Raw genomic sequence first — 13,148 nt, 5'->3', positions numbered from 1 at the left:
TCTAGCTCCTGCCAATCTGAATCCATAAGGCCATGGGAATACAAGCATTTTTTCCCCTTTGATTTGACTTGGCTAAGAGCCAAAAAACTAGTCTTTAGTGAACAGCAGTAAGACCTCTACCCAGCTAACCATCCTAGTAAATGTTCTCCCTCATTTTTTTTTTTTTTTTCTGAATGAAATCTTTCACATAGGTCACTCTTTGTGGATAACATGATAAAGTAACTGGCATCTTGACATATTTAAATCCATGAAAATTATGGCTCTTATCAGCAGGTCCACCTTTTTTTTAGTAATAAGAAAATGAAAGAGAACTGAGACAGACTAAAAACTCTAAAAAATATACAAAATATAGTCAGCTGAACGTTTGAGAGCAGAAGCATTTTCTCTGAGCTTATGGATTCTGTCCTTTCTGGTTGAACTGGGTCACTGCTGGAGGGACAAGATGCTGGGAGGCCACTGGGAAGGCGCTGTACACAGATCTCCCTCTTGGAAAAGATGCCTCCCAGGAAGGAACATTCTAGTTATAGGCCTACGGTCTTCGAGAAAAAAGGCACTTGGGCACTCAGAATGCAAAACAGGACTGAGAGACGGAGCAGCGTTTATCAGCAGCAATGTGAGGACCGCAGCACTCCTTCTGGGGGCGGAGAGCACGAGCTGTGGAATCCTGCAACTGAAAAGGAACTGTGCCCACTACGAGGTAGGAAATAGACCCTCCTTCTGTTGCAACTGCCACCTGCCCTGAACTGAGGCCAGTTTAAAATGATATCCCATGTACAAAAAGATCTTGCAACATTCTTGGCAGCGCACTCATAATTTGGGGGCATTTAAGGTTAAGGAGCAAGTAGAACATTCATTTTAACATGGAACCAGATGAAGCAGTTAAAAATGGTACAATGAGGGCTGGGCATGCAATTTACCAGCTCATGTGGAGCACGTACTTATTAGCATGTGCCATCAATAAAAAGATCAGATTAGCAGGACCCACTAGAATCAACTGAAAATGCTCAGCTTTTGGTTTGAACTGACCACTGAAGGCTTGTTATATAAAGTGTGTTTGGGGCACACAGACACAGATGCGCAGGTCCCACCCTACAACTTCTAAACCAGAGTATGTACTTCCCAAGATCCTCGGGGACAATTCTGCACACCCCAGGCTGAGAAACACTGGCAGGATGTACTGCCCTCAAGTGACCAGCATGGGTAATGGCTCAGTGAGGAAAGAAACCACCTGCCCTCCAGCCAGCCACATCAGCCAGCTTCAGAGACGAGTCACAGCCACCAAGCCTTGCTGCCAGTCATGTGTTATGCAAAAAAGTGGCAGAGGAAAAATGTACCCCTTCCCAGACCTGGGATCTAACATTCAGGTAATGCCTGCAAAGTAGGAGCATCAAATGATTTTATTACAAAACATCATTTGTTGATCATTCACTTTCCTAAAAAATGCAAACTGTGAGAACAGGAAACTTCTAAGACTTGCCAGAAACAGAAAGTGGTTATACCTAATGTCTGGCTTCCTTGTCACTCACCAGCTACATGTTTTGTCCCCTCTGACAAGGGAAAGGAAGCTGCCTAGAGGATTCATGCCCAAGAAGGTCACAACAATGTTAAGGCTATCAATGTTACCTGCTAGTTTGTAACTCTGAGATATAGGAACAAGTAAGCACTATCAAACACCTACTCCCAGGGGAAGTGTACTGTCCTTATTCTCTGAAGTTATCTTTCAGACTATGTTCTTTCATTATAGCTTCTGCTGATCCCAGACTGCAATCTCTAAAACCCATGCACAGTCTCCATGTTCAAGTATAAAAGTTTGTTTCAGGACTATGGTAGGTTGCTGTAGTGTTTACAATTCTGTAGTGTCTACTGCACGTCACACCCCTGGACGAGGTGGTCAAGCCGTGGCACAGCACAGGGGCGCATGAACAACTTTCTCACTGCCAGACTTGCTCCCTGGTCAATCTGGACACTGCACCACAGTCAAAGCAGAGATCTTGAAGTCAATCAGTGGTGACCCTGGCGACCGAAGTGGTACTCTTAAGTAACAGGAATCCATCTCTTCACCATTAATTAAATGGAGCTTTCAAAAGGTGTCATACCCATTCTAAAAAGAAAGGATAATCATATAAATGTTGCTTTTTAATACAATATTCAACTTTATGTTTCTAAAGGAATTTACTGTTAAACTAGAAAGACTTAAAAATGAATGCTTTATACTCTATAATGGACTCGGGGTCTTTCTCTCGTGAGTGCCCACACAAGCCTGCTGCTCTCACACCCTTCACTGACAGTTCACTTCACTGACTGGCTTTATTAGAAACAAAGACGTCTCAAATCTTAAGACGACACTAAGTGCAGAAGAGGGGCTAGCACACATCCCAAGGTTTGTCAACAATGACAAGTACATAAAAAACCCAATATTTATATTTATTGTCTTCCAAAAACTTGCAAAAAGTAGCTACCCTTACTTGTGCAGCTACTGCTGATTTTTAAAATGTAACTCAATTCCTAATTTAACAAAAAAGGGAGAACAGAATCTCATGGTAACAGAATGGCAAACAAACGCTACTAAACACATGGAAATATACGAGAGCTCAAAGCAGACACAGCATTCATTCCATTTAGTATGTTACTTTAGAATGCACTGCTTGATTTTATATTAAAATTGCACACGCAAGTTAACTCATGTCCAGGGGAGAGACTCATTTAAGCAATTTCAGAAAAAGAAGACTTCCCGTGTGAATTTCTCCGGCACACACCAATCATCCCAGCTGGACTCTAATGAAGCATCTATGCACAGCTTCAATGCTTAGTTCTAGTCACAGAGGGCCATGCTCAGTGATGGAGGAAAATACTACTAATTAGTTCTCAGTGAAATAGGACTCCTAACAGGAGGTGAAGCCCATCTGCAGTAAACACTTTTCTGAAAAGTCATAAAATATGATCCCCAACTACTGCTTATCTCTTCTAGCCATTTTGTGTATCTATGAGACAGACACAAATGCTCCCAGACAAAGGTGGGACACCAGACCTTAGGAAGTATCTTGGGACAGAGCTGGAGGGTCCTGGCTTTCGGGCTCTGGAGGGGGCGCCGGCACAGCTTCCTTTTTCTTGGCTGCCAGGAACTCATGAATTGCTCGTTCTATCTGTGGCCTGAAGATGTGGTTGAGTTTTGGATCCACCACCTGAGATATAATCCTGTCCACTCCCGCTTCCAACATCCCTGACCTTGTAGAGACAAGACAGATCACCGGGTTATTCAGTTCCTCTGAGAGTCATCTTTAGCTCCAATAATTCCCAAGTGTCATGTGAGAGTCCAGCAGAAACCCACCTGTGCCCTTCTAGAAAGTTCTTTTAAAAAATAATTTTATTGAGAAACAAATAGCAATGAGACAGTTTCAAAACTGATTACTAGCACAGTTTCAATAATTAATACATTGCATATTGTTGTCTTAGTGGTTATTCACTGTACAAGTTGCAGACATGATATTTGGTCCACAAACACTATTAGAACAAATCTCTCTGTTCACTAAATTAAGAGAATGCAGCTGTATGTCTATCCTATTTTGAGTATACAGATACAAAATGGTCGTTCATTTGTATCCCCCTTTTTTGGTTAGTTTTGCCAGAGAAAGGCATTCTACTGTCATTTAAATACTGTAGGTGCATGAATTCAGCAAAATATTCCAATACAGTCCAGTAGCCCATAATAGTAGTGGGTTTTCCGTAAGATTGGCAATGTCAGAAGTTGTTGACTTGAGTCTTAGAAAGTCCTCTAAAGGAAAATCTACTTACTCCAGGGAGTTCAGGGCACTTTAACTTCTCCTTTGAGGGGAAATTAACAACTAGGAGCTACCTACTATTACTGACTCACAGGTCATCCACTACCACCTCAATTTTGTACAAAGAACAAAACAAAACTAGGCAGCTACTCCAAAGACAAACAACAAAGGACAACATAGCAGGAAACTGACATGTGCAGATGAAAACCTTTACTGCACTATCACAGCCAGTCATCGTGGATGTCTGCTTTCCCTGCTAGTTATTCTCTTACTATTCAAAGCAGAAGCAATGTTTGGCAGCACTCTTGCTGTTATCCTGGAACCACAGACAACACAGATCAGCCAGGGAGAAGCCTTCTCATCACCAGAACATCAGCGTGGCTTCCAGCCATGGCCACTACCTACAATGCTTGGAAGCAATGGTTCTAAGCTTCTATGGGGCTAAAATGCACCCTTAAGTGCTTTCAAAGCAGAGCAAAATACAGTCAACATCTACCAATGTTTGTATTCAAACACTTGGGACATGAAACCTAAGAGAGCAGGGCCCCGTGACCTCATCACCTTCAGCTGCTTCTCAACACTGCCACACTGGGCCAAGCTGCCAACACAACCAAACCCAAATCATAGCACCACTGTCTCAAGTGAGCTGGTTCAGCTAAGCACTACCACCATTACCTACACTGCCACAGGGGATCCTTGTGCTGCCACTTTCATACTATCCCCCTCCCCCTGCCATCCCTAACACTGGGCAGCCATAAACTTTCTGTTTATCTGTTAGCTCATGCATGTTGCGAAGCGAATCATGCACCAGGTATCCTTTTAATATTAGCCTTTTCTCATTTGCCATAATTCCCTGATATTTCCATTTTCAAAGAGACAGGCTTCATAGGCTTTATGATATTCAGGAGAGTTTAAAAAAGCCTGAACAGATTAAACAAATAAAGCTCTCTCAGTACATCAGATTCCATACTCCATCTCTACTTGTGACCAGCAACATTGAAGGCACTTGGATAAATTCTCTGTACCGCCTTTCTAAGTAAAGATCTGGTTGTTACTCTGAAGGACAATACCTTAAGAGACCACGCCTTCCTGAAAGCTGCCCCAATTCTTGGGTGGCCAGAATGCACTCACAGAATTTATAGAACTCACAGTCACTCGTGACAATAAACATTAAGCTCCTCTTGTCTAAGGTCCAAACACCATTATCTTGGTATAAAGCTCATAGGCTTACACTACACTGAAAACTTCACAGAACAGGAAACAAGTCCAAGAATTTAGAAAATGCCAATGCATCTATCTAGTAGATATGCACAGGCAGGAGGCCTCCTAAGCCTCGAAAAACTACCAAGAATTGCAGGGGAGTGCTTTTTTCTACCCTTGATTATAATAAAGGAGCAGTCAACTGCACTTGCTATAAAGTATCATCTACCTTGATTAAACAGTGACTCAGATCAGCCTTCTTAGGTACTGTCCTTGTGATTGCTGCTTTTTCAAAAGCTCTAATCCTGCTTACTTACTGAACCACACTCTGTCTCAGACCATTTCGCAATTGGTTCTTGTTCATTGTAGGATTCCATTCTTGCTTGTCCAGATGTGTCGACACAAAATTATCCACTTTCTGTCTCAGGTTTTGGTAAGCTGGCTAAAATATTAAAGAGATAATGTCAGCTGTTACATGCAGCAAAGTGTCCACATGCATTTTCATACCTGGACACACTTCCACATGATTGTGGAGCTCACCACATAGCAGTGTAGCCCTGAGTCAATGGCCGTCCTAGGTACCCTCGTTAAGGTAGACGGCACAAGGCTATCTGCTTCACTTCTGTGATCCCTTTTACTTTTCCAGCAACTTTTTGAGGAAGGTCCTCTTAGCAATCTCCTGACTCCATTTTACAGACTAGACTTTCAGGCTTGGAAAGGGAAACAACCTGCTCATATGGCTGCAACACAGCTAAGCCAAGGTCAGGCCTAGGCTGTTTCTGAATGGCAGGACCTGGGTTCTAGGCCTGGCTTCACTACTCATTCACTGTCCCTTTCAGTAAGTCACCCAACTACCAAGTTTCCATCTGTAGAACTGAAATGCTCCTGCCCCACTTACCTCTAGAAGTGTTCCCAGCAACAAGCTCAGCAAGGTTCCCTGCATAAAATGTAAGACCACCCAAACCTCCGTGTAATCAAGAGTACAGACTAATGTCAGAATCCACCCAACGCTACTGAAGGCTATGGGAAAACAACATGTTGGTTTATAAAAGAGCTCACAAGGCACTTACTGGTCTCAAATGTTCTAGAACCAACTGTGAGCAGGACAGCAAAGTTAGAAAGTTACTGAATGAACCCAAGGAATCCATGTTTGAGCCTGTAAGAGTAGGTGCTGTTCCATCACTCCATTTTAGGCAAAGCACGCTCCTTCCCTCGAATGATGCACAGTTTAGCAATGTGAAGCTCTGGACAGTGGAATGTCACAGACCAGAGGCTTTAATGTGGTTACGCTTCTCCTTTGGCTCTCGGGTTCTGGTGACCCTCTACAAGGCCTGTCTAGTGCATTATAGTCTGCTCCTATGGCCCAGGGCCTAGAGTGGACACATGTACAACAAACCTAACCCTAACCCACAGCCTTGGGCCTGCAGTCCAGCCATCCAGCTGAAGCTGAATTTGGTTGACTCACATCCCTAATAGTATGAGAAGAGATGCTTGTTATAAACCAAGATGTGGCTTGTAATGCAGCATAACTGTGGCCAAGTTTGCTAATTATCAGGGGAATGAAGTTGAGAGGAATTAGAGGACCTCAAGTGACTCCTCCAAAAGGCCAAGCAAGCAAACACACATGGACTCTACACTACACTCACCAACCTCCACTAAAGTGGAAGGCAGGTGAGGGAGGGGGAATGAAATCCATACTTTTCCACGTACTATATCTGCCTAGCAGCTCTTTTTCCTGGTAACCATCTTCTCCTCTTCACAAGGATACTGGGTGCTGTGCCCTGCTAAGACAACATAGATATTCTCTAGGATTTCCTTATGCAGAAGGAGAAGTCTCCCTCCAGAAGCTACAGAACGTAATCAAGGGGCATTTGTAACTAAATGAGTAATACCACTCTTATGGACAGCACAATAAAGAGCAAAGATGAAAGGCAGTGCGAGTGGACAATCCCTGTTCCAAATGCATCTCTTCCCTTCTGGCATAGTCTGTTCTTTTAATCCCTCCTTGCTCAAAAGAGTTGAGATTTGTCTCTTGTAAGCCTGCACCCTGATTCTATATCCTTTAACTGTCCACAAAAGACAGGGACTGACCCCACCTAACCTTAACCAACTTGAATAATATAAAGTAATCTGTCTACTTTGGAATTCAAATGACTCAATAGGCCTATTAACATTTTTCTGTACTACCTAAGCCTCCCTCTGCTCACCTACCAGCTTGTTCTGCTCATATTTTGGATGCAAAGAAAATGATAGAATCAACTATTTACTTTCTTCTAAATACTCCAGCAGACGAGGGTCCAAAAATCTGCATTTTCCAGTGAGTTCTAACATGACACTGATGGTGCTAATCAAAAGACCACACTCTGCAAACCACTGGCCTCCAGCAACAGGAATGAAACCCCCTGGTGGCTCAAGGGGGACAGCTGAGGGGGTGTAAATGAGGGAGGCCTCAACGGTTCCCACCAACACTCCTGGGTTTCTTTTCTAAAAATAACATGTAGCTTTTTATTACACTAGAGAAGACCTTCTGATGGGACGCTAAGAACACGCAGTACTAGGAAAGGTAGAAAACTCTGTCAATGCCTTTCTATATAAAACAAATTATAGCTTTGTTTTAAAGAGAGAACTTCTACTTGGATTTTCACCTCAGAGGAGTGTAAGAGCCTGTATCACTTACTACATGTAAACTAGTTGACTTCTGTGTCATTTTTTCTATCTCAAAACTGTAGGGATGGGCTCCCAGCACATTAAAGGTCAATAAACATTTAGTGAATAAATAGAATCAGTCTTTCCTTACCTGTACAGTCTAATTTTAAGCTCACAATCTTGCTATCAGGCCCGCAAAAGCTTTTCACTGCAGGGTCAGAGAAGAGAAATTACTATCCTGGAGGAGCCCCATCAGCCACAGAGCTTGGAACCTTACAACCTTAGTCTTTTTGAAAAGCAAGAAAGTGAATGTTTCAGTAACTACTATTGTGTTATGTCTGACACTACACACACATTTTTATTAAATCCAAACAATGCTGGCAGACAGGTAAAACAGCATTTTACTTGGGGTGTGAGTGTGTGTGTGGCTTATAACATTAAGATAAAAACAGCAACAATTCTCTTTTAACTAGTCATGGGATACAAAATAAGGGTGCTGCTTCTACAACTTAACTTCATACAAGCTGCAAATCACTAGGCTGGAAAAAAGGGACAAATGACTATTATGTAATATGCTGATGGCTGCACCCAGAGCATTCTGCACTTAATGTCAGATCCTTTGTGGTGAACAAAGATGAGTGAAAATTCTAAAGAATTCTTAGGTGCTTATCTGACTTCCTCCACTGTTTCGTGTTTTGGGACAAGACCTCACTCGGTGGTTCAGGCTGGCCTGAACCCTGTGATTCTCCAGCTCCAGCCTCCCTCCTGCTGAGATTACAGGTGTGTGCCATCTTGCCCCGCTTACCTCCATTATTCTCAATGTACTTTTTTTTTTTTTTTTTTTTTTTTTTAAATTTTAAGGGGCTTAACGAGAAAGCTAGGGCGTACTCTCTAAAATCCGTATTGAATCCTCAAGTTTTGAGAAGCGACTGGGTTAAACCACAGCTAACACTCAAGGACAGAGAACCCACATGGTCCTCTTACCGAAACCTCTCGGTTGTGTACTGCCCCGGGCGGCTGAACGTGTCACTGCGGGTGCTTACAAGATCTTTTGTTTTACTTTGAGCCTTCCAAACAGCCACCCCGCCGACTTCACGCCTAGCCCGGCCCCCCACCGCCCGGGCGGCCTCACTTACCTTGGTGTCCACGTCGGCCAGGCAGTCCCTGCGGAAGCTGTCAAACAGGCCCCGGCTCTTGAGCTGCTCCACGATGAGAGCGATGAGCTGGGGGTCGCCGGGAGGAAGGTTGGCCGGGTTAATAGGGCCGCCCCCCCCGCTCGCCCCGGTCCCGCCGGCCGCAGTCCCCGCCGAGGCCTGGCCTGCTGCTCCCCCGCCCACCGCACCCGTTCCCCCGCCGCTGCCGCTATCTGCCATGCCTGCGCCCCGGGCCCGCGAAACAAACTCTGGACTGCTTTTCCCCAGAGGCGGAGGCCCTAAATTATACAAAGGTGGTGAAGGCCCCCACGAAGATAGCGGCACAGGGGATGGTGGGGGCGGGGGCAGGGGTGGGGGCAGCGGCAGCCGGAGCGGCGGCGGAGGTGGTGGTACTGCAGGAACAAATCGCCCGTTTGGTTCCGGGCCTGCGCCGGATGACGTCACAGACGACCTGTGCATTGTGGGACGGTTGGTTTTCAGTAACCATCTCCAGCGTTCTTATAGGCAGAGGTCTGTGCCGTAGAAACTACAACTCCCAGAAAGCGTCGAGCTCGCGCTGCGCAAGTTCGTGGGGCAGTATGGGAATCGTAGGCTCTGGCCCTCGTGATCACTGCAGCCGCCTAGCCTTCCCAGTTAACACGTGAATACATCCCAAGAGGGCCTGATTATAAAACTCACGGAAGCTGACCAGGTTACTGGGCTTATCTTTTAAAGATAATGTTTTAGTATTTTGGCTTTGGGAAACTGCTTTTGAGGTGGACTCCCAAGTCTCTAAAAAACGTGTGGGGAAAATTCACCAACAATGGACTAGTCATAGTTCTTGATTTTAATAGCAATGCATACTTATTTCCAGAAAATTGGAAAATAACAAAAGAGTATGAAAAAGAAAATCAGTCACACTTAAATATTTCTTATATATATGGATTTTCTTCCCAATATTAAATATTGCCAATATTACTACTAATAAGTTAATATTGACCAGAATGTGCCAGGTGTACACTTTAAACACACTGCTTCACAACTACCTGAAAGCAGGTACTACTGTTTTTCAGATGCAGAGATGGGATTTCAAGAGAATTTATTGTCCAGACTCTATGACGTATGTAGTGGTGGAAGGTAATGGTGGTCAGTCATCTGGTAATGGGATGACTGCTAGCTCAGCTGTACTTTGCCAATCATGATTTCCATCTGAACTGAGGGAAAAAATACTTCAATCGGTGGGCAACAAAAGGGTAAGATTTGAGCCCAGATTGCCTGAATTCAAATCGTTCATTTTTAACTTAAGGTATACTACACAGTAATAACTTCTTGGCATTACATGATACATAAATCTTCATATCCTATTTTTTATAGCCACAGTTTGTCATTGGAATTCCACAGGTGCCACCACTATTCTCTCTTCATTACCTTCTTTGGCCTGTTAGCTCTGTTACTACCAGCCCTGGCAATTATGTTTGCTGTTGTTATTCTCTCATCTTACATGAGCAATGGAAGGGTGTTGTTATGGTTTGTGTCTAGTCATCCCCCCAAAGCCTCCTGTAGTCCTGGGGTGCCTTCTGGAGTTTGTGATTGATTATTGTGGGTGTGAAGCTGCATCTGCCCGGGGCAGGTAATTTCATTACAATGTAAGGAGGGGAGAGAGGCTAGCTAGCTGCCAGAGCTGCTGCCACTCCCTTTGCTCTCTTGCTCTTTGCCACTGCCATGAAGGGTTGCTTTCTGCTATGTGCTTCCCTGCCTTGGAGCCAGCTGAGTATGGACTGAAACCTCCAGTAACTGTGAGCTAAATAAACCTTTCCTTCCTTCATTTTGGGTCTCAGGTATTTGCCTCAGCAAGGAGAGAAGAGTAACTGAAACAAGTGTAAGTAATAAATTTTGCAATATTCTTTTCTCCTGTGAAGATCCAGAATAGGCAGCTATTCACAATGATGTCTCCTTCAACGTTTCCCACCAGTTTCCGTTAGTTCCCAAAATAAATCCCAGGTGTTAGATTATACTTCTTTAACATCAGCTTATTCTCAATAGTTGAATTAATGACATTCTCTATTAATAGTCTTCCATTCTTAGGATCACCTAACAGCTATTCCTAATAGCTGACCTCACACTGATCAGTCATCTTTAACCCAAGAAGAAGTACAGGTTGCCGCACACTCCTGTAAGGATCCGTGGGTCTCAGTGATTCATGATCTACCTGGGGAGAAACAGCGGCAGGAATAAGGAAAAGATAGACAAGAAGACAAGAATTGCATTAGGTGGTGACTCTTGGTGAGACAACCCCCTTAGTAACAATATGGACGTTTATTTATACATTTGTAAAGTTAGTAAAACATGACACAAGGTTTCCTAGTGACTAATAGCCAACATTAACCGGCCAGAATGCTTATCACAGGACTGAGGGAGCTTGTCTGTTTTAGGCACTGAGGCCTAGTCCTGCCTACACACATTTGACCAGTTTTCCAGCTTCCATGGCTCCCAACAGTTCAGATTGCCCCAAACTTCCTGATCCTTCTTGACCAACCTCATCTCCACTTTTGGAATACTACACATTCTCCAGCATCTGGGTAAACTGTTCTAGTTCCCAAATCTTCTACTCTCCCTTATACAGACTTCTAGACCCTCCCTGTTGTAGAAATCATTGTCATTGAAAGTTTTATAGACTAATGGCTACTTGGTTCCCCAGCAGAATATAAGATTTAGAGCAGGAACTGTAACTTGTTCGTCACTCGGCACACATTACCTACCTCAAATGAATGCATAAGTTCCTGTCTGTTTCATGTAGTCAGAGAGTAGGGTTGAAGAGTATATGAATGGTTAAGATCCTTAGAAAATAAATGTGTTATAACAAGAGATGGTGCATTAATCTGTCAAGACTTACTGGGTAATTTGAGATCCTGGAGGCTGACAGTGGATGGTTCACACTGGTAGTGTCACCTTCTGTTAGGGAGCCCTTGTGTCCCAGATGTAGATCTCTGAACTATGTTACACTCTGAGCCCATGACCTTGCTTCTGGAATTAACACACGTCGTGTGGGCTGGAGGTGGGTGGAGGGTGAAGAATAAAGATGTTCAAGAAAATAAAGGGAGATTGATTATAAACTGAGGCCTTGCCATAGATCATACATCCAAGCCGTATTCCCCTGCAGCAAAGAGGCATGTAATACAAACAATAGTCACGAGGGGGCACCATTGTTGTATTAATAATTCAGAACAGTCACCAACGAGGAGTGATTTAATTTTGGTCTAAAGGAGTAGTCTCTTTTTCAGGTATCCTTTTGGTAATGAATCACTGTTGATTCTCAGTGCTAAAGCTCATCCGTAACAGGCTTTTTGAGCATGGTGAAATTATAAGCACTAGATGTTAGAAAATTTTATGTCAAAGATTTTGGAAAAAGGTGGAACCTCACTAAATCCAAGTCCAGATATTGCAGAACTGGAGAACTGTGGTTTGCCAAGGGAAATAGGATAATGGAGGAAAATTCATGGGCTTTCTTATGTCAGGTGGCACTGGATTGGAGTCTAAGTCCATCCTTTATAGGTGATATGTCTTTGGGAACATTAGTTACATCACCCACACTTCCCAAGATAGTGGAGAAGATTAAGTGTAGTCCTGACATTACATTAGCATAATGCCAAGTCCTTACCAAATGTTGTATAAAATATCGCCGTCATGAATTTGTGTTTGCCTAGGAGGTAATTTGATTAACCTCTATCTTCCCCAGTGACCCCAACATTATAGATATCAGTGCACCTGTGATGCTTGGGATAGCGCCTGGCATGTACGGACTCTCTGTAAGTGTATGATGGATGAGTGAAAGAAAAGAAAAAGAGTAAATTGGAAAACCTGGAAGAGTTTGTGTACTGCCCTGGACCAAATGTCAGAGTATGGCCAATCTTTAGGAGGATCAGATATAATTGAGGTATCAATCCATAGTAACTAAGAGGCTGGGGCTGGGAGCAAAGTCAAAGATGAGAGGAGGGGCTGCGTGTGGGTTGCCTTGGTAACCTTCCAACTTCCTCATCTAGGACCTGGTCCTTAGGCAGGAGCATGTCAAAGCCCTAACATTCAATACAAGTCTGCATTCAGATACCACCTTGTGTTGGGCAGACTGGTTACTGATTGGTCTTTAGTTTTCATGGAGTAACTCTTCTTCTTCTTTTTCCTGCCTCTATCTGTTCATCCAAGGAGCCTTGCCAGTTCCTGGGCTGGACAGATATTCGCTTCTTAATTTCCAGTGTACAGTTTCTTGAGATTATCTGTCTGTAGCATTATTGTTTACATCTGTACCATCTGATGTCTGTTTCTTTTTTGGTGTTTATTTCTGATGTTTTTCAGCATCTCTGATGACATATTGGATCCAAATACACAGTAAGAA

At 43.6% G+C, this 13,148-nt stretch overlaps 1 protein-coding gene across 2 annotated transcripts; it reads right to left on the bottom strand.

Moving 5' to 3' along the window:
- Window positions 1–1,374: 1,374 nt before the first annotated feature.
- Window positions 1,375–9,148, bottom strand: Bod1 (biorientation of chromosomes in cell division 1). 2 transcript variants are annotated; one of them, XM_004644831.2, is made up of 4 exons: window positions 8,762–9,148; window positions 5,297–5,421; window positions 3,029–3,225; window positions 1,375–2,101 (listed from the first exon to the last, which is right to left on the bottom strand). In XM_004644831.2, the coding sequence occupies exons 1-3, from the start codon at window positions 8,996–8,998 to the stop codon at window positions 3,030–3,032; spliced, it is 558 nt and encodes a 185-aa protein (XP_004644888.1). In that variant the 5' UTR covers window positions 8,999–9,148; the 3' UTR covers window positions 1,375–2,101; window position 3,029. The 2 variants fall into 2 exon arrangements, with proteins under 2 accessions (XP_004644888.1, XP_023560812.1); XM_023705044.1 differs by having other exon boundaries at window positions 1,375–2,096.
- Between the last annotated feature and the right edge of the window lie 4,000 nt (window positions 9,149–13,148).

This window comes from Octodon degus, unplaced genomic scaffold (assembly GCF_000260255.1).
Source record: "Octodon degus isolate 3935 unplaced genomic scaffold, OctDeg1.0 scaffold00212, whole genome shotgun sequence".
Taxonomy (NCBI): domain Eukaryota; kingdom Metazoa; phylum Chordata; class Mammalia; order Rodentia; family Octodontidae; genus Octodon; species Octodon degus.
The sequence above is the reverse complement of the archived record's forward strand: the minus strand, read 5'-3'. Positions and strand labels throughout refer to the sequence as shown.